General features: G+C 34.6%; 1 protein-coding gene across 1 annotated transcript in view; it reads right to left on the bottom strand.

The window, feature by feature from the left end:
• Window positions 1-20928, bottom strand: part of PKHD1L1 (PKHD1 like 1) — a 210346-nt gene that overhangs the window by 67725 nt on the left and 121693 nt on the right. The window contains exons 51-55 of the mRNA XM_007488230.2: window positions 19077-19228; window positions 18095-18254; window positions 10071-10242; window positions 3917-4005; window positions 1644-1795 (exon numbers count right to left, since the gene is read on the bottom strand). Of these exons, the coding sequence (XP_007488292.1) occupies window positions 1644-1795; window positions 3917-4005; window positions 10071-10242; window positions 18095-18254; window positions 19077-19228 (725 nt within the window). The remainder of the gene's footprint in view (window positions 1-1643; window positions 1796-3916; window positions 4006-10070; window positions 10243-18094; window positions 18255-19076; window positions 19229-20928) is intronic.

Consider the following 20928-nt stretch of genomic DNA (forward strand, 5'->3'; position numbering starts at 1 on the left):
CTGTCTGTCTCTGTCTCTTTCATTGTCTTTTACCCCCCAAACCTGAGCAAAATGAAGTAGGGGGGTCAATCAATAAATCTGTCCTTTGGCCATGCAACAATATTCATTATGACTACTGTGAAAAGTCCATTTATTGCATTAGCTCCTTAGGAGAAACACAACACAAAAGATTATTTGTAACACTTGTGGAGTTGGGTATCATCTTTGCATATTTTCTTTTAAGTGAATGCTATGCCCTCAGAAGACTCTTCCCCACTTTTGAGTCAGATCATCTAATCCATCTCATACCTAAAGTATGAAGTTGCCCCCTTCATCCAAATGAACCTTTTCAGCATAAGTTCCAACTTGCATACTTTATTTCATCCAATGATATTTTCTCAATACTGCTCTGGCATGGAGGGTTTAAGATATATTTTTACTGTGCAATGCTCAAAGTTCTATATGTAGTACTCCCTTTAATGAGAAATAACTGGTGATCCACAGAACAATGAAAATGCTACAAGTTTAAGAACATGATGTACAGGATTAAATGGAGATGATTTGGTACAAACTGCTGAAGCATTTTTATCAGACATTTATCTTTAATTTTCCTTCTACCATTTAATCTATACTCACTGATTTTATAGAAATTTAGAGGCTTACTTCAATTCTTTTAACTGTTCAGGACCTCCTGGGGAATCTTGCCAAGTTTGTTCCAGGGTTTAGTCTTATCTTACTTAGCCATTCATGCAATTAATCTACATAAAATTTGAACTCAGACCAAAAAGGTCCAGATAATAGGGTAATTGCAGTTTACACTTAAGAATAATATGACAACCACTTCCTAAAGAATTCCCAGCTTAATGAATCAAGGTAATAGTGGTGTAGAATAGTAGGAAGCACTCATCTAAACATAACTTAAAACCAGTTTGGGCTTTTGAGTCATAAAAAGCTATCTGTTTCTTTATTATCTTCCTAGACTGTCTAAACATTGTGCTTCTTCTCTCATTCTGTAATTCAGCCAAAGCGGTTTTTTCTGTTCTCTCTTCACAAGACTACAGCTCCCATTTCTGTGTCTTTGTGCTGACTGTTCCTTATGCTTATAGCATACTTCCTCCTTACTGCTGTCTTGCAGAGTCCCTCTCTATAATTTACAAATAAGGAACTATCTTCTGCATTAAGCCTTTCTTAATTCCTCTGATAATGTTCTCCTTCTCAAACTACTTTGCATTTAATATATATATACACACACCGGCATGTATCTTCACACATATATGTGTGTATATACATAATTTGTGTTTGTTCACCTTATAATAATACCATATGTTTTTTATATATACTTGTCTGCTCCATTAGAATGCAATATCATTGAAAATATACATTGTTTTATTCTATGCATCTGTATCCTCAGCATCTATGCACTTAATTACCGACTGTTGATTGAGTATTATCAGGTGGCATTCAGCTCTTTGAGAGTAGTGAATATTTATTATCTTATTTTTGTAAATCCGGTATCTAACATGGTGCCTTGTATGTAGTAGAAACTTAATAAGTGTTTGCTGAACCGAATTGAATATTTTATGACTATATTAACATAGAAACCAACACAATTTGCCATTCCCTGATAAGGTATCATATTTATAATATATCCTTCTCATCCTTACCTGCACTGATATGTAGGTAGCATTCAACACTACTTTTCTATAAATGGATCTTCCAATGCTTATATTATTTTTTTTATCTTCCACTTCTAGGACTCCCAAAATAATAAGCTTTTCCAGTGATGGAATATCTACATCCATCACCATCCATGTATCTAAAAAAAGAATATTTTCATTTTACCATGCATGGAACATAATAATGAACAGACTATGTTCCACATAAATTCATGTTACAATCCTATCAATTGGCCTCAGCTTCTAACTCCAGAGGCAGGCCATTCTCTTTCCTTGAGACCCAAATAGACCAACTATCTCTCAGTCTAGATCCATTCTTCTTCCAAACTTACCTGAAGATACCCATGATACTTTGAGTTACTTAAATTTGTAGCTTCAGAGTTATCTTCACTCTCCTCACTTCCTATATTCAATCATTTCCAAGTCTCTTCAATTCTACCACAATAGTTTCTCATTTCCATTCCCTTCTTGCCATTTGCAACAGTCACTACTATAGCATATGCTCTTATCACTTGTCATCTGTTCTAGTTGCTACAATAGCATTGTTGAAGTAAAGCTTAATTTTCAGGATTTTTCTTCTTTACACAGCTACATATGCAATCTTCCTGTGGTACTAACTTGCTAGGAAAAAATCTATGATAGATTCTTATTGATTCTAGTATAAAATACAAAATCAACCTCAGTTCAGTAATTAAATGCTTCTACAAAATTTTCCCTACTTACCTTTTAATATTTATATCATATTTACCTTAACTAATTATATTTATTTATATTCTATTTATTAATATGTAATAATATATTATAAATTATATATATACATATATACATATATACATATATACACACATACTCTATGTTCCTGCAAAAAGACTCAACCTCAGCATTCCATCTTGTCTTCAAGTGTCCAAACAAGCTGACTCTCAAATATGGAAAGTTTTCCAGCCTTTCCATTTCTTATGATCTTTAGTTTCCTTTTCAGCAAAGTTTGGGTATCACCTTTTAAGTGGAGTCTTTCCTGATTTCCCCAATTTTTAAATCCTCCAAACCACTTTTTATTTATTTATTTGTATGTTTATTCTCTCCAATAGAATGTAAACTTCTAGAGGACAGGAATTTCTTTTTATCATTACTGTATAATATAGACTAGTACATAGTGTGAGTTTTTACTGAACATTTGTTAAATTAAATTGAAACTCTTAATTCTCAGAGCTAAACTTAATTTTCATACTAGTTCCAGTGGTTGGGTTTTATGACAACAGAAACTCCAAGAAGGAAGGGGTTAATTCCAAAAGCCATTTCTGGGAGAAAGGGGGAAGAGAACTTAAGCATTGATATAATATTCTATATGCCAGGAATTATGCTAAACACTTTTTAAACAAATATTACCTCAAAACAAACCTGGAAAATAAGTGCTATTATTTTCTCCATTTTACAGTTGAGGAAACTCATACAGAGATTAACTGACTTGCCAAGGATCACACAGCTAGTAAATCTGAGGTCAGATTTGAACTCAAATCTTCCTGACTGAGACCAGTGCTCTATCCATTGTACAACTAGTTGCCTCCATTATTTTTCATCTTAATTTAAAAATTTCAGATTCTATCATCTTTCTCCAAAGGTGCAGAATAGCCAATCCTTCTGTGTTTCTCTACCACTACCAGAAGCCCACACCTAGGATGCTGCTTTCCTATAATTTGTATTTCCAAAGCAAACTGGATTTTTCAAAATTGTTTCACTAGCACTTAAGGAGGAAAGGGAAAAAGAAATTTCTAACAAAATAAAGAATAATCAATTTATAGTTTTTCCTGGGCTAGTTGTAAATGAATAATACCATTTTCTAGGCTATTTTCATCTATCTAGCATGTGGTGCCAAAATCAGAGAATCAATAGGATTTATCAACCATTCCTCATGACAGGAGGAAAAAAGTAAGGAAACTCAATAAAGTTAAGTATAATGGAGAAGAGATAAGGCATGAGTGTGCCTGACCTAGATGGATATATTCCTGTCTTTGCTTTCTGGTCTCAGCTAGTATCCCTTATTCTGTTTGCTACTGACTGTTGTAAGATTAGTGCTTTTGTGCCTTACTAGTCCCTTACACTGAAATAGCTCCATCTTCCAACAGTAAGGGGAGGCTTAGAGCTCATATCCTTTATTTCTTCTGGTCTTGAAGAATGATCTAACTGTTAATTATGATCACATCTGCCCTATTCAAGTCATCAAATGTAGCATGAGCACAAGGATAGTCAATATATGTCATTACCTTCAGGAATCACCACATTTGCTCCTTCTTGAGGGATACTATAATTATTTTCTGGTGATGATTGCCAAAAAGAATCATTGGACCATAAGCTGGAAAGATGAAAAAAATTCTGTTCATTTCCACATGTTACCATCACTGTCAGCACTGCCAATGAAATTTGTAAAATAAATGTTCCTAACTTCAAGGGCACCCATACAAGATGTCAACATTAATGAGCTTTTATTTACATTGGAGAGTTTAAAATATCATGAGCAAGATCATATAAATATATTGAAGAAGAACAAGGTTTTTATTTTGCATTGTACAACTGCTCATTAGATCAGGAATACCCAGGCTAGTAACAAAAAAAGAGTTTGTGTTAATGGAGGCCTATGGGGATTTTGTGCTAATTAAATTATACTCTTGTAATATTCTCAGAGTAGTATTTTAGAGAGGGAAAATGCAAATTGAATATACTGATAAATATTTAACGAATTTGTGACACTAAAAATGTAAAATACTGAATAAAGTTTTCTTTATGAAATATTATTTATTTTGTTTTGTTTTTTATTATTAGATAATATGGTAAACTCTATAATTTATTTCCTCTTCTCCTAGAGCCTCCATTTTGTGAGATGGTCATCTCTAATGAAGAGGAAATTAAGACAATTATTAAGAGCTACTATGTCTAATCATATGGCAATAATTTTGATAATCTAGGTGAAATGGAAAAATATTTACAAAAAATAAAATGCCTAGATTAACAAAAGAGGAAAAAAAATATTTAAATCATCCCATTTCAGAAAAAGAAATTGAAGAAGCCATCAAGGAACTCTCCAAGAGAAAATCCCCAGGGCCTAATGAATTTACAAGTGAATTCTATCAAACATTTAAAGAACAACTAATCCCAATGTTATACAAAACTATTTGACAAAATAAGCAAAGAAGGAGTCTTACAAAATTCATTTATGACGCAAATATGGTACTGATTCCCAAACCAGGAAGACCAAAAACAGAGAAAGAAAACTACAGACTAATCTCCTTAATGAACATAGATACAAAAATCTTAAAATACCAGCAAAAAGACAATAGCAAGTCATGACTATGACCAGGTGGGATTTATACCAGGAATGCAAGGCTGGTCTAACATTAGGAAGACCATTCACATAATTGACCACATCAATAATCAAACTTAAAAATCACATGATTATCTCAATAGATGCAGAAAAAGCCTTTGACAAAATACAACACCCATTCCTATTAGAAACACTAGAAAGTAAAGGAATAGAAGAGCCTTTATTCAAAATAATAAACAGTATATATTTAAAACCATTAGCAAGTACCATCTGCAAAACCCCACCTGTTTACCAAAAACATCACCATTAGCATTACAAGTATTAGAATGCTGCCTGCCCAGTGAGTCAACTTTAATGGATGTGGTATCCTGACTGTGCAAAAGTAGCATAATCACTTGTCTCCTAAATAGAGACTTGTATGAATGGCATGATGAGGGTTTAACTGTCTCTTTTTCTTAATCAATGAAACTGACCTACCCGTGTGGTGGTGGGTATACTAAGACAAGAAGACCTTGTGCAACTTAAGATTCATAACTTAACTAATAATAACTCTCCTACCTAAGCTAAAAACATCCAAGTTATAATCTTTGGTTGGGGTGACCTCGGAATATAATACAACTTTTGAATGACATAACCTAGATCAACCAATCCAAGTGCAACAAAGCCAGTAATTGACTCAAATCTTGATCATTTCAAGTTAGCCTCATAAGCTTTATGACTGTCTCATAAGATATTAGTAAAATTATTACATAATTTTGCCACAGTTAAATTATAGGTTCAACCCTATATGTCTTAAATGCCCTCTTCAATATAACTAGGCTTCTAAGATGCCATATCCTCTATTATAGAAGAACTTATATATTTTCATGATCATACATTAATTATTGTTTTCCTAATTAGTTCCTTAGTATGATATATTATTATTCTAATACTAACCACAAAACTTATTAATATAAATTACATATTCTATTAGATTAAACTTTAATCTAGATTGCAAATACAAATAGATTCTATTAAATTACAGAAGACATAATGCTAAAATCAGTAATAGATATTATTTTATTTATTTATTTTTAAACCCTTACCTTCCATCTTAGAATCAATACTGTGTATTGGTTCTGAGGCAGAAGAGTGGTAAGGGCTAGGCAATGGGGGTCAAGTGACTTGCCCAGAGTCACATAGCTAGGAAGTGTCTGAGGCCAGATTTGAACAAAGGACCTCCCATTTCTGAGCCTGACTCTCAATCCACTGAGCTATCTGGCTGCCCCCAGTAATAGATTTTAGATTCAAATAGGAATAAATTAGTTGTCTTCCCAATAAGATCAGGAGTGAAGCAGGGATGCTGATTATCACCTCTATTATTTAACACTGTATTAGAAAAGCTAGTGATAGCCATTAGAGAAGAAAAAGAAATTGAAGGGATTAAAGTAGGCAGTGAGGAAATTAAACTATCACTATTTGTAGATGATATGATAGTATACTTAGAGAACTCAAGGACATGAACTAAAAAGCTAATGGAAATAATAATTTAGCAAAGTTGCAGGATACAAAATAAATGTGTTGTTAAGTTTCTCTTGAAGTCTCCAGTTTGTGAAGGCTTGTCTGCTTTTATTTGCATCCCAGCTTGGTTCCTGACTTTCTGGAATTCAAAATCATGCCATGACACTCCTCCTCTCCCTCCACCTGCTTTTAAAGTCCTTTTTGTGTTATCTTTCCCTATTAAGTTGTAAGCTCTTTGAGGACAGTGTTTGTCTCTTTTTGGCATGTAATTTTGTCTCTAGTTCTTAGTATAATACTTGACACATAGTAAGGGCTTAATAAAGGCTTGTTTCCTTCCTTCCTTCTTCACACTCATAATGAATGGGGGGAATAGAAAAATGTTACTGAAAGTCAAGGAGTTGTTATGGTAGAAATTACAGAAATAGGAATGAATTTAAGTGTAGTAAAAGTTAGTTTGAAGAGGTTAGCATGACCACATGCTAGGAACTCTAAGACAGGAGATTCTGGAATGTGGAAGGAGACATTCCGAAGAAGCAAAGACCACCTGAGCTCTTCCTGTCTTGGAGTTGAGAGAGGAAGGAGCTTATTTCTGCTGATCTTGTTTCTACCAGCCTGTGAGTGAGAGAAGGGAAACCTTTTGATTTCTTTGGGAGTACCTTTCCTCACCAGAAGAAACCATCCTGAAGAAGATCCTACAGACTCTCAACCCTGTCAAAGAACATTGTGGTCCAGAGGCAGTTGTTGGTGTGAGGGCTGAGGGACAACCTCAGACCTGGCCCAGCTGTGTGGAACTCGAATATCCAGAGTTCCTCCTTTCATCCTGAAACCTGTCACATCCTGATAAACCAACAAAGGGAGGATTTCTAGTGTCAGGGAGAATAGAGAGGGGTTTTGGTGGGTATTAGCCAGAAGCAGGAAGGGTTTGTAGGGAGCCTCAAGAAATAGAAGATTCCATTTTGTGATGGATTTAGAGGGAAGTAGGAAGTGAGAGAATTAGTGATCCTCAATGCTCAATCCTCCCTCACTCTCTCTTATTTACCAATAAACCTGTTAGGTTTTTTTAAACAACTGCTTGGAAGACTTAGCTGCAGCTGGCCCAGTGTAGTAAGGCACAGACTGCTTTGCTGCACTAAAAGTATCATCCACATACCTCAGTGTACCCACTATTTCAATCCACTCTTTCAGGGTATACCAGGGTGAAAACTATTGGGAACCCCCAGGCTACACCACTTTTCACTGCATCTAACATAATATTTGCATGAAAATTCCATGTGATAAGGACTGGTTTTGTCTTTAATTTTAAAAGGTGCTGCTGTCTTCCATATTACAAAACATGTTGCTCCATTTTTGGGGGGTTAGGCCTGCTATATTCTGTCAAAGATGGAGAGTAAGAGAGGGATCATCTCTGAACTGAAGGATTAATCAGGGAGAGTAAATTTTCTAAGCTATTTAGGCTAACTGGAACTTGCACTTGAGGCAAAAATCATAGAAGAGTCAATAAGAGAGCAGCACACAAACACCTCAAGGGCCTACTATCCCAGCCCATCTATAACTGAAGATCTCTGAGAAAAGTTTGCAACTCAGAGAGGCTAAGTGGCTCCTCATGTTCTCTAAGTAATATAGGACTAATAAATATAAGAGGGAGGCCTTGAACCAGGGCTTCTTGACTTCACACTTAGCACTCTAGCCACTATCACAGGTTATTAATAAGTTGTTACATATTCATTAAGGGCCTAATATGAAAGCATTTTGACAGATGCTGTAATACAAAGACAAAATCAAACAGTTGTTGGCCTCAAAGAACTTACATTTTAACAGGGGAGATCACACACACAATATATATATATATAAATATAAGCAGAAGAAATTTAAGGTAATTTGGCTAAGGAGTCATGGAAAGGTCTCATGGCATTTGAACTGAGATCTGAAGGAGTTAATTCTAGGCATAAACACATAATACTGCTACTACTACTACTACTACTACTACTACTACTACTACTACTACTACTACTACTACTACTTAGCATTTATATAGTTCTTTAACCTTTTCAAACTGTTTTACAAATATCTCACTTTATCCTTACAGCCACCCTGAGAAGGAAACCGAGGCAGAAAGTTTAAGTGACTTCATTAAAGTCACAATAGCTAGTAAGTATCAGACTGGATTTGAATTCAAGTCTTCCTATCTCCAGGTCTTGTGTTCAATCTACTTCATCACTTAGCTGCCTCTAAAATGTATGCAAGTAAATAAGGGCAGAAATAGCATAAGGCAGAAAAAATACAAAGTGTCTTGAAATAGAGACATTTCCTTATTTTTTACATAATGAAATCTTAAAAATGGCATTTCTCTACTTGGTGAACTACAATGATAGCCTCTTAACCTCTAGGAGAAAATATGAAGTCCCTTGTGGCATTTAAAAGTCTTCACAATTTTATCCTATCTTTTTTTTTAAATCCTTCCCTTCTGTCTTGGAACCAATACTGTGTATTGGTTCCAAGGCAGAAGAATAGTAAGGGCTAGGCAATGGGAGTTAAATGATTTGTCCAGGGTCTGGCCAGATTTGAACCTAGGACAATCTCCCATCTCTAGGCTTGGCTCTTAATCCACTGAGCCACTCAGCTGCCCCAATTTTACCCCATCTTAATGGAAGCAAGATGGGTACAGTAAAAAGAGCATGGTCTCTGGAATCTGAGAACTTGAATTAAAATCTCTCTTCTTACACTTCTTACCTGTGTCACCATGAGAAACTCAGACTTTTCGGGCCTCAGTCTCATCTATAAAAGGGAAAGTTGGTCTAAATGGCCTCTGAGGTGGCTTCTAGAGTAACCATTCTACTATACTGTTTTCTTGTGCATTACTCCATGTAGTCCATAATCTAGGCATTCCATTTCCTAGCTTCATGCATTTGCATAAACTGGCTCCCATGTCTGAAACACTCTCTCTTCTGCCCCACTTGATGAGATTAGTTGGCTTTCTTCATAGTTCAGATCAAATGTAGCCCATATGAAGCTCTTCCTGGTCTACTCAGTTTTCTCCTCCAAAAATACCTTCTATCTGTTTTATACAAATCCGTGTGTATGTGTGTGTGTGTATACACATGTAAACACACAAGCATATATATTCATATATACATACATAATTGTCCACTGAAACATATGTATCTATGAATACACACACACACACACACACACACACACACAGTGTCTGCCCCACTAAGATGCAAGCTCCTGAGCTGCTATTTGTTTTTGCCTTTGTATCTTCAGTACCAAGTATAGTGCCTGGCTCACAACAGGCACTTATTCAATGTTTGCTTGCTAGCATGGCAAATCATGGATCATATTGTCTGTAGGAATAATGAGAAACTTAAAGGTTACTATCATGACAAACAACTCAGTAGTGATTATTATTAGCACTATGTTAGAAAATAACAAAACTAAAATAAATTTTAGAGATAGTTTTACATCATATAAATGTGCATGAATTTAATGGGAATAATGAAACTGGTATGAACTAAAGAAAGAACTTCATCCTGAATCATATAGAAGGAACATTATTTAAAGAGACATAATAGAAGACTGAAAGAGAAATGATAACATACTTGTATATTTCTGGACGTTTTCTTGGAAGAGGAATGCGTTTTGGAGAATCTATTGGAATACAGTCCTGAAAGAAGCAACAGTAAGCTTGGAAATTCACAATAACATCTTTCACATCAGGATCCAATGTCTTTGAAATTGCTTGATTTGAAGGTAGGTCATTTCTTCCTGACACTGAAAGCAAGGCAGAATGAGCTTTAATGTATTCAGTGATCATGTAGATTTTTAGATATTTAGAAATTTCTAAAAAATCACGATTTTAAAATTCTTGGACTTTTTGAAAATTAATTTTAGATTACAACTTTGATGTATCCTAAAGTTGATGCATTGTGATCATAGATATTTTGAGGAAAACACATTTGAAGTGAATGTAAATCATGAAAGTTTATTCCTGGGGATTCATTTTGGGGTGAATGTTGACATAGGTTATTGAGTGCAGACAAAAACTATTGGCAAAAACTGATAGAAACTTTAGAAACTTGGTTGAAGAGACTTTTTTCCATAAACATTTTCAATTTCCCTGAAGCAATGAAGCATTAAGGTTGAATAATAATGTGAAATATTATAAAGTCTGATGTCTCTTTCCAACACATCTGGCTTCTTTGGGAAAGAAAGAAACCTGTCTGGGGCTTTGTGTAAGAGCTGATGTCAGGAAGTTTAACCTTTGCCTATAATTAAAATAGGTTGAAGTATAAGTTATATGATGCATTAATTAACATTATAACCCCTTCCTTATAAATGCAGACTTCAATACTTCAAGGATCTGTGATTTCTTCAATGTGCCCATATCCTTCACCTTTGCAAAATGAAATTTCCCCTCTTGGTTCATAACACTATTGGATTTATTGCTGTGTTGGTAGAAATGTTAACTGATTGCAGTCACCTGGTGATGAGCCTTGCTCAGTTTAGCTCAATTGGTCCTCATAAGGCATAGACATACAATATACTGCCAATTTCATACTGAAACATTGCCCATTTAGTAGGGATGGTTAGAAATTCTGTTTGGCTCACCTAATTTTTGAGAACTCATTATTTTATTTCTTTTTTTTCCTCTTAAGCAATCTCTAACAGTTACATTTATATATTTTATTTTAATTTAAATAACAAATTTATATATAAGTTTTCTGAAGTTATAGGATAGAAATTGTACCTGTCCCTTCTTCCCTCTTCCCTCCCAGAGCTTACAAGCAATTCAATGTGGGTTATACAGGTATTATCACGCAAAACATATTTCCATATTACTCAGTTTTTGTAAGCAAATAATCTTATAAAAGCAAAACCCCTAAGCATACACTCAAATAAACAAATGATAGCTTTCATACTCTAATAGTTTTTTCTCTGGAGGTGGATGGCATTCTTTTTCATGACTCTCAGAATTGTTCTGGTTCATTGTATTGCTGTTAGTAGCAAAGTCTAATGCATTTGATTATTCCATAGTATTGCTATTACTGTGTACAATGTTTTTCTGGTTCTGTTTAACTTCACTCTGCATCAATTTATGTAGATCTTTCCAGCTCTTTTTGAAACCATCCTGTTCATCATTCTTTATAACACAATATCATTCCATCACCATCATATACCACAATTTCTTCAGGCATTCCCCAGTTGACGGACATCCCTTTAGTTTCCAATTCTTTGCCTCTACAAAAAGAGCAGCTATAAGTATTTTTGAACAAACAGGTCCTTTCCCATTTTTAAACATCTCTTTGGGATACAGACTTAGTAGTGGTATTACTAGATGAAAGGGTATGAATTCTTTTATAACCCTTTGGTTATAATTCAAATTTGGCCTCGAGAATGGTCGAATCAGTTCACAACTCCACCAGCAATGTATTGGTGTCCCAATTTTGCCATATTCTCTCCAACATATATCATTTTCCTTTATTGTCATATTGACCAATCTGATAGTGTAAGGTGGTACCTCAGTTGGGGATTTAAAATTTGTTCTTTTTCTAGTTTTTGTTTTAATTCATGCCCAATTCATTGATCTGCTTTTCCTTTATTTTACTGATATAAGTATTCACAGATATAAGTTTTCTCCATAGTACTGCTTTGGCTGTATCCCATAAATTTTGATATGTTCGCTCCCATTATCATTTTCTTCAATGAAATCAGTGATTGTTTCTATGATTTGTTCTTTGATACACCCATTTTAAAGAATTAAATTATTCAGTTTCCAACTAATTTTTACTTTGGCTTTCCATGAACTCTTATTGATTATAATTTTTATTGCATTTTGATCTGACAAATTGCATTTATAACTTCTTTTTTTTGCATTTGGTTGTCAAGTTTCTATACCTTAGTACATGGTCGATTTTTGTATATGTACCATGTGCTGCTGAAAAGAAGGTATAGTCCTTGTTAATCCCTATTCAGTTTTCTTCAGATATCTATTAAATTTAACTTTTCTCAAATTTCATTCATTTACTTTACTTTGTTGCATTTATTTTTGTCAGATTTATCTTGTTCAGATAGGGGAAGGTTGAGAATCCCCCACTAGTATAATTTCATTTTCTATTTCCTCCTTAAGTTCCTGTAGTTTTACCTCTGAAAATCTGGAGGCTATACCATTTGGTGCATATATGTCAAGAACTAAATTTCTTCATTGTCTATACTATACATTTTCAAGATGCAATTACCTTCCTTATCTGTCTATTTTTGCTTTAGCTTTGTCTGACATCATGATTGCAACTCTTGCTTTTTAAAAAAATCTCAGTTGAACCCCAATAGATTTTTTTCAAGTCTTTTACATTTACTCTTCATGTGTCTGCCTGCCTCAAAGGTGTTTCTTATGAACAACAAATGGTAGGATTCTGTTTTTAATCTACTTTGCTATCTGCTTCTGTTTTATGGCTGAGTTCATCCCATTTACATTCACAGTCATGATTACCATCTTTGTATTTCCCTCCATCTTGTTTTCCTCTTTTAATCCTGTCTTTTCCCCTTTTACTCTTTCCCTCCATACAAGTGTTTTGTTTTCAATCACTCCCCTATTCCCCCTTCCTTATATTAATTCCATTCACATCACTATTCTCCTCTTTCCCCTCCTACTCCTCTATAGGGTCATTTAATTACTTCCCTCTTCTCCCTCTCTTATATTACTCCCATTCCCATCACTGTCTTTCTTATTCTTTTTCCATTTCTCTATAGGGTAAGATAGGATTCTATATCCCAATGAATCTTACTGTTCTTCCTTCTCCAATGAGAGCAAGGTTCAAGTATTACACATGACCACCCTCATCCTCTCCTCCAGTGTAAGAGTTTTTTCTTCCCCTTGTACCTCTTTATGTGATATAATTTACCCTCATTTTATTTCTCTCTTCCCATTTCACTTAGTGCAATCCTCTTTTTCACTCCTAGATTTTTTTGCATATTATCCTAAATAACATAGTACCATACCCTCTATGCACACTTCTTCTAGCTGCTATATAATGATAAAATATTTCCTTGTTTTTGTTTTTTTTATTTATTTTTAAATTTTATTTAAATTTAGTCAATTTAGAACATTATTCCTTGTTTACAAGAATCATAATCCTTCCCTCCTTTCCCTCCCCCTCCCCTTCCCATAGCTGATGTGCAGTTCCACAGGGTATTGCATGTGTCCCTGATCAAAACCTATTTCCATGTTGTTGGTGTTTGCATTAGGATGTGCATTTAGAGTCTACATCCCCAACCATATCTACTCAACCCATGTAATCAAGCAGTTGTTTTTCTTCTGTGCTTCTACACCCACAGTTTTTCTCTGAATGTGGATAGTGTTCTTTCTCATAGATCCCTCCAAGTTGTTAAGGATCACTGCATTGCCACTAATGGAGAAGTCCATTACATTAGATTGTACCACAGAGTATCAGTCTCTGTGTACAATGTTCTCCTAGTTCTGTTCCTTTTGCTCTGCATCAATTCCTGGAGGTTGTTACAGTCCCCATGGAATTCCTCCACTTTATTATTCCTTTGAGCACAATAGTCCATAACCAATATATACCACAATCTGTTCAGCCATTCCCCAATTGAAGGGCATCCCCTCATTTTCCAATTTTTTGCCACCACAAATTGTGAGGCTATGAATATTCTTTTACAAGTCTTTTTCTTTATTATCTCTTTGGGGTACAAACCCATCAATGCTAAGGCTGGATCAAAAGGCAAACAGTCTTTTTAGCACCCTTTGGGCATAGCTCCAAATTGCCCTCCAGAATGGTTGCATCAATTCACAACTCCACCAGCACAATGCATTAATGTCCCAACTTTGCTGCATCACCTCCAGCATTCATTACTTTCCATTGCTGTCATGTTAGCCAATCTTCTATGTGTGAAGTGATACCTCAGAGTTGTTTTGATTTGCATCTCTCTGATTATAAGAGATTTAGAACACTTTTCCATGTGCTTACTAGTAGTTTTGATTTCTTTAACTGAAAATTGACTATTCATGTCCCTTGTCCATTTATCAATTGGGGAATGGCTTGATTTTTTGTACAATTGATTTAGCTCTTTATAAATCTGAGTAATTAGACCTTTGTCAAAGGTTTTGTTATGAAGATTGTTTCCCAATTTGTTGCTTCCCTTCTAATTTTGCTTGCATTTGTTTTATTTGTACAGAAACTTTTAAATTGGATATAATCAAACTTATTTATTTTACATTTTGTAATTTTTTTCCTAGCTTTTGCTTGGTTTTAAAATCTTTCCTTTCCCAAAGATCTGACATGTATACTATTCTGTGTTAACCTAATTTACTTATAGTTTCATTCTTTATATTCAGGTCATTCACCCATTTTGAGTTTATCTTAGTGTAGGGTATGAGATGTTGATCTAAATCCCATCTCTCCCAAACTGTCTTTCAATTTTCCCAGCAATTTTTGTCAAATAGTGGATTTTGGTCCCAGAAGCTGGGGTCTTTGAACTTATCATAGACTGTCTTGCTGAGGTCACTTACCCCAAGTCTATTCCACTGATCCTCCTTTCTGTCTCTTAGCCAGTACCATATTGTTTTGATGACCACTGCTTTATAGTATAGTTTGAGATCTGGGACTACAAGGCCACCTTTCTTTGCATTTTTTTTCATGATTTCCCTGAATATCTGCTGGGAGCCATCAGATCATGACACCTTGACAGAGTCACATGTGGTAGCTGGGGAGACCACAGAGTTGTCCTTGGCAAGGTGTGACTGCCCACTCTATCCCCTTCACATGACCTCTTTCATCAAGGCCCCTTACCTATGAATTGACATGATTATTATTCCTCCTAGTCTCAAAAGAAATAATGCAAGAACAAAACACCTGTACCCTAATTCCCCAAAACATCACCAAAAGATCAGACCCTTAAACCCAACCCCAAGAAGATTATCATGGGTTAACTTTTACTTAGGTACATAATTCCCAGCAAAACCACAGCTACAGGCCAAGCCCAAGAACTTTCCCACTCACAGAAGCCTATTTTCATGAAGTCAGCACACAAATCAATCATAGAGGCCTACGTGATAAGTACAAATACATCAAGCTTCAGGATGCCTCAGTGACTCAATTTCACAAACCAGTAACTTGCCAGTGGGAAACTCCCTAGTAAGAACCCTGAGAAATGACCAGTCTAAATTTGAATTGTGCTCCCAGACCCCTCAGTCTCAATGATATGATTGTTAAATTGTCTTCCAAGAACTGCTGATTAATTATTCCATTTTATTAAAAGCAATACGTAATTTTCCTTGATTGTTTGTAAGCTCAAAACTTCTCACAGGGTAATGAGAAAATTAAGCCACCCATGACAAAATCATTTATCTTGTGTGCAACCTTTATTCTGTTTTTAAATACAATACAAAAATATAGAATGTTAATCAAGTGATTTGTTAAAAGTTAATGTATCACTTTTCAAATTATTTCTCTTTGATTTTGTATATCTGCATGCCAAGAAAATGGGTATAAAAATAAATCCCAGGCCTGGGAATGTCAGAGCACCTCAGAGATGCAAAGCAATCCCATGGCTGTAATGATTAAGCTGTCTTCCATTTGTTAATTTTGTTGACTGATCATTCGCCACCAGTTGGGATACCCTGGAGTCGTGGGCAAGGGTGGACTTTGCCTGTGGCAGATATCCTTGATCTTTTGTTCTTCCAAATGAAATTTGTTATGTTTTTTTCCAATTCAGTAAAAATGTTTTTTGGTAGTTCGATGGGTATGGCACTAAATAAGTAAATTAATTTGGGTAAGATTGTCATTTTTATTATGTTAGTAAAGATAAAAATTTTTAAGAGTTACAAATATTATCTTTCCATATAGAAATATAAACAATTTGACCTTATTAAGGCCTTTCATTTTTCTCTTTCTTATTTACCTTTTTATGCTTCTTTTGAATTTTGTATTTGGACATCAAATTTTCTGTTTAAGTCTGTTCTTTTCTTTAAGAATGCTTGGAAATCTTCTATTTCATTAAATGACCATATTTTCCCTTGAAAGAATACAGTCAGTCTTGATTGTTACATGATTCTTGATTATAAACCCAGTTCCCTTGCCTTCTGGAATATCATATTTTAGGCCTTCTGATCCTTTAATGTGGAAGTTGCCAGATCATGTGTAATCCTGACTGGGGCTCCATGATATTTGAATTTTTTCTTTCTGGCTGTTTGCAGTATTTTCTCCTTGTCCTGGGAGCTCTTTACTTGGCTATAATATTCCTGGGAGTTGTCATATAGGGATTTATTGCAGGAAGTAATCTATGAATTTTTTTCAATTTCTATTTTGCCCTCTTGTTCAAGTATATCAGGGCAGTTTTCTTGGAAAATTTCTTATAACATAATGTCTAGGCTTTTTTTTTTATAATAACTTTCAGGTAGTCCAATAATTCTTAAATTGTCTCTCTTGGATCCATTTTCCAATTTTTAAATGAGATATTCCATATTTTATTTTATTTTATTTTATTTTATTTTATTTTCTTCTTCGTTTGATTTGATTTAATTATTTCTTGATGTCTTGTGAAATCATTAGCTTCTATTTGCCCAATTTTGATTTTTAAAGAATGAATTTATTTCATACCTTTCATCCTTCTTTTCCATTTGGTCCATTCTATTTTTCATGAAACTGTTTTCTTTTGAATTTTTTTGCTCTTTTTTTTTAGTAGGCCAATTTAGTTTTTTAGAAAACTTTTCTTCATTTGATTTTTATGCTCCCATTTTTCCAGATGACCAATTTTGCTTTTTAAACTGTTATTTTCTTTTTGTATTACTTTCATTTTCCCATTTTCTCCCACTGGTCTGATTTTATTTTTTAATTTCTTTTTGCATTTTTGCAGCTCCTCAGACCAATTTCCATTTTTCTTTGAAGTTTTGCATGTGTCTTCTTAGATCTTAGCATCCCCTATTGATTCTGTGACTTGCTTTTTGTCTCCATAGAAATTTTCTGTGGAAAAAAGATGTTTCCATTTTTGTTTGCTCATTTTTCAGCCTTTTTTTTTTTGCTTGTATACTTGGAATTCTGAAAACTTATCATTCTGTCTCCTCTGCTGTAGGCTTGTAGGACTCAGTATTCCAAGTTATTTTGCTCTGGGGATAAAGGCTTCACTCTAAAACAGGCTTGAAAAGATTAAATTCTATGAACTTCAAGGCCTAATTATGGACTCATGTCTGGACCTAGGACTTCAAGGGGCTGGTGTGGGGTACTCTGTTGTTGGTATAAGCAAGGTCCCATGTTCTTGAATTTGGTCTATGACCAGATTTGGATTCTGGAACAATAGATGGGAGGTGGTTGGCCAGAACTCATTTGTGTACAGTTTTGCTTTTGGTTCCTCCTCATCCCATGAAAATCTAGTCTCTATGTTTACCTTTCAAATTGTGTTAAGCAGGACAGTCCTCTTACTCCATCATGCTGCTGGTTTTTGACTCTAGTCATTTTGAGGTACTTTTTAAAGTTTGGTTTAGAAGGATTGTCAGAATGGTTTCAGTTTTCACTGCTAGTGAGCCGCCGTCTTGGCTTCACCTCTCATTATTTTAGTTCTATGGCACAATGAGGCACTGAAATACAATTGCATTAGGTGAATGAATACCTACCTAGGTAGTATAAAGTACTAGTGTTCTTCTCAAGGTGCCAGTCTCCATTCCTACTTGTGTTCAAGTCAAGTGGATTTAAGGATCCATTCCTCATATCAATAATATTGAACATATCAGCCTTTTGAGTGAAATTATGAGATATTATAACATAGTCTTCATCCTGTGTTTAAAAAAACCCTACGTTGTGATTTTCTTTACATTTTAGTGTATTATAAAATATAGTAAAATTTTACATGCTACATGACATTTAGGACTTAGTTTGTTTTCCTTTTTTGACTGGCTAAATATTTTTAAAATTTCTCACTCTTTTATTATTTTTTTAAGAGGCAATAATACTATGAAACAAGATAATAAGTAAATGAACAATCTATATGTTTGATCTTATATGGCAGATATCTGCTTGAATACTTCAGTGACCTATGATAATTCCATTCTTTAAGTGTTTAATTTAGACTTCAGGGATAATCTACATTATATATTACATATATTATTATAAATAGAGTATATGTCTAAAATTTGAGATGCTGGAGCAGTTTGCCATTTTCTCATCTAGCTCATTTTTAGGTGAGGAAACTGAGGCAAACATTGTTAAGTGACTTGACCAGGGTCATACAGCTATTATCTGAGGTTGGATTTGAACTTTGAGCTTTTTTTTTAATGTACCACCTACCTGATTTAGAAGATATTAAAAAACAGTCAAATAATAATTATCAAAAGATAGTAGAGGCATACAGTGGAGGGGACAGCAAACTTGGAGTCAGAAGACCTCAGTTCAAATCCTAGCTCTGACATCCACCATCTGTAAAAACTCAGGCAATTTTTTTGTTGTTTCTTTCAGAATTACAGCTTCCTCATATGTTAAACAGGAAGAGTAATAATAGTAGCAGGTACTTTTCAGAGAATTTATAAAACCAAAGTGCTCTGTAAACTTCTAAGGGCTATAGAAATCTGAGATATTGCTATTCTAAATATTTTTTCTTACCTTAAATCCATAGAATGTTGAAGCATAAGATATGTTTGTGATGTGTTCTACACCTTTAAAATGCCAGCTAATATGGTTTGCATTTGGAATCAATGCCATCCATCCAGACATATGAGTCAGTCGTTTCTTTTGAAATGGAATAATGCTTGTGCCTATATAAAAGCATGGAAAAAATCCATTAGTATCTCTGAAAGACTCCTACTTTTATAAGTCAAATACAAATGAGAAATCTGTCTAGCTTTTAGAAAGTTTAGAAAATCATTTTATTATGTGTACTGTACAAGGGGTCAAGATTAGGTCTATTGACCTCCCTCTTAGAATAATATTTTTAAATGCATAAAATAAAACAAGTTGAATTATGAAGGAAATCAGTTATATTTAAACAGTTATCAAAATATTTTGTGTGTGGATACATTTTTTTTTATTCCAGTGACCAATTTACACCCAAGTTTTCTAAGGTTACATGTTTCTTATTGTCTCCTTCTTCTCTTCCCTCCCCACTCCTGTAGTTGACAAGCAATTCCACTGGGTTGTACATGTATTATCCCTCAAAAACTGTTTCTATATTATTCATTTTTATAAGAGAATAATCTTGTAAGATCAAAACCCCAAATCCTGTGCCCAAATAAACAAATGATAAATTATATGTTTTCATCTGCATGTCTACTCCCACAGTTCTTTCTCTAGATGTGGCTAGCATTTCTTTTCATAAGTCTCTCAGAATTGTCCTAGATCACTGTATTGCTGTTATGAAAATATTTTTAGACCCAAATTTACAGGCCACATAATCCTTCCTCTATAATTTGTTTGATTTACTTAAAGTCTCAAATTATTCCTATTATAAATGCTAATACCATTTTTGCTGTTCAGAATATGACTTCAGGTAGTGACAGAGGAGGGATTTAACCTAATTTTCTCATTCGAAATCCAACATTCTTCCCACTGTATGACAAAAGTGAAAAAATGAATAGTTTGTCATTACTTATCTCTGCTTAAACACCATCATTGCCATGAGAATAATGAAAGTGGCAGCAAAGATTTTTATCCAAAGCTAATTCAGTTTAAGCTAGAGGGCATGGATAGTCAAACATAAATATGCACAAAAACACTTGGCCAGGAAATACACTAGAAGAATTTTTAAAATCACTAATTGATAGATGGCCTTTCATGGTATAGGGTGGGAGATGTTGATCTAAACCCAGTCTCTCCCATACTGTTTTCCAGTTTTCCCATCAGTTTTTGTCAAATAGTGGGTTCTTGTCCCAAAAGCTGGGATCTTTGGGTTTAATCAAACACTAGCTTGCTGAGGTCATTTACCCCAAGTCTATTCTATTGATCCCCCCTTTAGAAGGCCTTTTTAAACTTGAGTTCCTATTATCTACTGTGGAATCAAACTGCTCCTCCCCTCCAATCTGGCTTTGTGCTAGGCCCCTTGGACTTTCTGGTGATTTGGGTTTCTGACTGCTTTTATTCTAGTGATTCTTTGCCACCTCTAGCCCTTTAGTTCCATGACTTGTATTCTATCTCAGCATGTCTGCCCAGTGGTTCAGGACACTAACTATGCAGGAATTTCCCTTTACTGTTGCTCCCCCAAAAGCAGGTAGGTATCACAGAATCCAAAAAACCATAGCCCTGGCCCCGTTTTGAATTTGGACTGAACTAGGAAGAAACTACCATTATAGAGTTTAAAAAGAATTATTCAAATACCATGTCAGACCCAAATGCAACTAAAGAAATCTTTTGTTGCTGATATCTCTATGGCTTTGGTTTCTTCATCTATAGAATGCGGCTAATAATAGCACCTATCTCACAGAGGGTTGTTGGGAAGATAAAATGATATAAAATTTAAATG

Source organism: Monodelphis domestica, chromosome 3 (assembly GCF_027887165.1).
Source record: "Monodelphis domestica isolate mMonDom1 chromosome 3, mMonDom1.pri, whole genome shotgun sequence".
Lineage (NCBI taxonomy): Eukaryota > Metazoa > Chordata > Mammalia > Didelphimorphia > Didelphidae > Monodelphis > Monodelphis domestica.